The sequence below is a fragment of the Cebus imitator genome, unplaced genomic scaffold (assembly GCF_001604975.1).
Source record: "Cebus imitator isolate Cc_AM_T3 unplaced genomic scaffold, Cebus_imitator-1.0 Scaffold296, whole genome shotgun sequence".
Taxonomy (NCBI): Eukaryota; Metazoa; Chordata; class Mammalia; order Primates; family Cebidae; genus Cebus; species Cebus imitator.
Window position 1 is genome coordinate 742,391 of NW_016107611.1, and position 2,435 is coordinate 744,825.

The 2,435-nt window shown below is 42.8% G+C and overlaps 1 protein-coding gene across 1 annotated transcript in view; it reads left to right on the forward strand.

Annotated features, from left to right (window-relative positions):
* The window catches only part of LOC108285296 (zinc finger protein 234), a 16,059-nt gene that overhangs the window by 5,615 nt on the left and 8,009 nt on the right, over window positions 1–2,435 (forward strand). The window contains exon 4 of the mRNA XM_037729188.1: window positions 1,774–1,900. Coding sequence (XP_037585116.1) covers window positions 1,774–1,900 — 127 coding nt within the window. The remainder of the gene's footprint in view (window positions 1–1,773; window positions 1,901–2,435) is intronic.

Here is a 2,435-nt window from a genome sequence, read left to right on the forward strand (position 1 = left end):
AAAAAAAAAAAAAAAAAGAAATGTTATTCTTAATTAGATTACCAAAACCATTGGAAAATTTGTAACCTGATGTTGCTCATCATGTAGAGAAACAAGGTACTTGTATTCTCTTGAAAGATTAGGGAGGCAGTAAAAAGGTTAGGAAGAAAATCTGCCATTATGTGATTTATAGTTTTAATTGTGTTTATGTTTAGGTGTTTTATTTTTCATTTGCAATTAGTTTACTTATTTTTTTGGGACAGGGTCTCACTCTGTCACCCAGGCTAGAGTACAGTAGTGGGATCATGGCTTACCACAATCTTGATTTCCTGGGCTCAAGCACTTCCCTCATCTCAGCCTCCTGAGTATGTATGGCCACAGGCACACACCACCACATGCAGCTAATTTTTTGTAGAGACAGGGTCTCACCATGTTGGCCAGGCTGGTCTTGAACTCCTGGGCTCAAGCAACCTACCAGCCTTGGCCTGCCAAAATACTGGGATTACAGGTGTGACCCACTGTGCGTGGCCTGCAGTCATTTTAAATACACATGAAAGTAAGATCTACTTGGCGTGGTAGCTCGTGCCTGTAATCCCAGAACTTTGGGAGGCCAGCGCAGGCGGATCACTTGAGGTCAGAAGTTCAAGACTAGCCTGACCAACATGGTGAAACCCTGTCTCTACTGAAAATACAAAATTAGCCGAGCATGGTGGCACATGCCTGTAATCCCAGCTACTTGGGAGGCTGAGGCAGGTGAATCACTCGAATCCGGGAGGCAGAGGTTGCAGTGAGCCAAGATCGTGCCATTGCACTCCAGCCTGGGCAACAAGAGCGAAACTCGGTCTCAAAAAAAAAAAGTTTTGGCTGTGAACTGAATCAAAAATAAAATAAAAATTAACAAGTAAGATCCACGTAAAATGATGTTTTTGCTGGATTGGCTGTAATGAGAAAAATATTTAAAATTAAATATTCATTATTTAGAACAGGTAGGTACAGATCATCAGTTCCCTCGAATAATATGCAGTCATGAAGTAAGATGAAATAGATGATGATAATAATAATAAATAATAGCTAATGTTTGTTAGGCACTTCGTCTGTGCCACACACTATTCCAAATGCTATATGTGGTCTCTTGTTCAGCCTTTGAAAGAACTCTGTCATGGAAGAACTGTCATATCCAAGATGAAACTAGGTGAACTTATCCAAGGTCACACAACTTTGAAGGGCACCCTTGTGGTGTACACTGAGGTCTGATGGCTCCAGATCATGACACCAAATACTGCAGGTAGTGATGGTGCTGTGTGCCCTAGGTAAACAGAAGGAAAACTATATAGCAGTTCCAGATATGTTCCCCAAAGCTTGTTAGTTTGGCAGACTTTCATGAAAAGGGATAGCATCCAGGGTTCCTGTGTGAGAGGAGGAAGGTGGATGTTATCATGTTATGTTGGTTCTGACTTGCTGAATGTTTCTGGGGCAATTGGTAATATTTACCAAAAGGTGAAACCTGTATGGCTCAGGATGCATCATTTAGAGTTCTAGATAGCTACTTACAAATAGACTCAGTGAAGGCACAAAGACAACATTGAAGGCTATTGTCACTGATATACTTTTACTGACGCTAAGGAAAATGGAAGTGTGGCATTGGTAAGATGGAAGGGGAAGGGCTGAGAAATCTACACATTAAGTCTCTGAAAATCTGGACCAACTTACCCTGCATACTCTCCACCTTCTCAGTGCTGTTTCTTTTCAAGTGGTTGTTAATAATGCTGAAGCAAGGTGTGTTTGATGTTATAGGAGGGACTGACCTTCAAGGATGTGGCTGTGGTCTTCACTGAGGAGGAGCTGGGGCTGCTCAACCCTGTCCAGAGGAATTTGTACAGAGATGTGATGCTGGAGAACTTCAGGAACCTGCTCTCAGTGGGTGAGGACATGAGCCTTGTGACACTAAATGTCAGTCTCCTGGAGTGATTTTGTGTCTTCAGGTGTTCAACAGTTTGGAGGTTTTGAATTAGTCACTCACATTTGTGAACCTGACTTTTCTATCAACAGTTTTTAGTGAAATAAAATGAGATAGAAAATGTCCGAGTTCATTAGAAGAAATGGAATACATAGCAAATAAAACTGGTAAATTGCATGAGTGGTGTGAGAACCGGTGGGAGGAGATTTAATGAAGATAGACTGGGGCTGAGCATGGTGGCTGACACCTGTAATCCCAGCACTTTGGGAGGCCGAGGTGGGTGGATCACCCGAGTTCGGGAGTTTGAGACCAGCCTGGCCAACATAGCAGAACTCCATCTCTACTAAAAACTAAAAAATACGAAAATTGACCAGATGTGGTGGTACATGCCTGTTATCCCAGCTACTTGGGAGACTGAGGCATGAGAATCACTTGAACCTGGGAGGCAGAGGTTGTAGTGAGCCTAGCTCATGCCACTGTACTCCAGCCTGGGTGACAG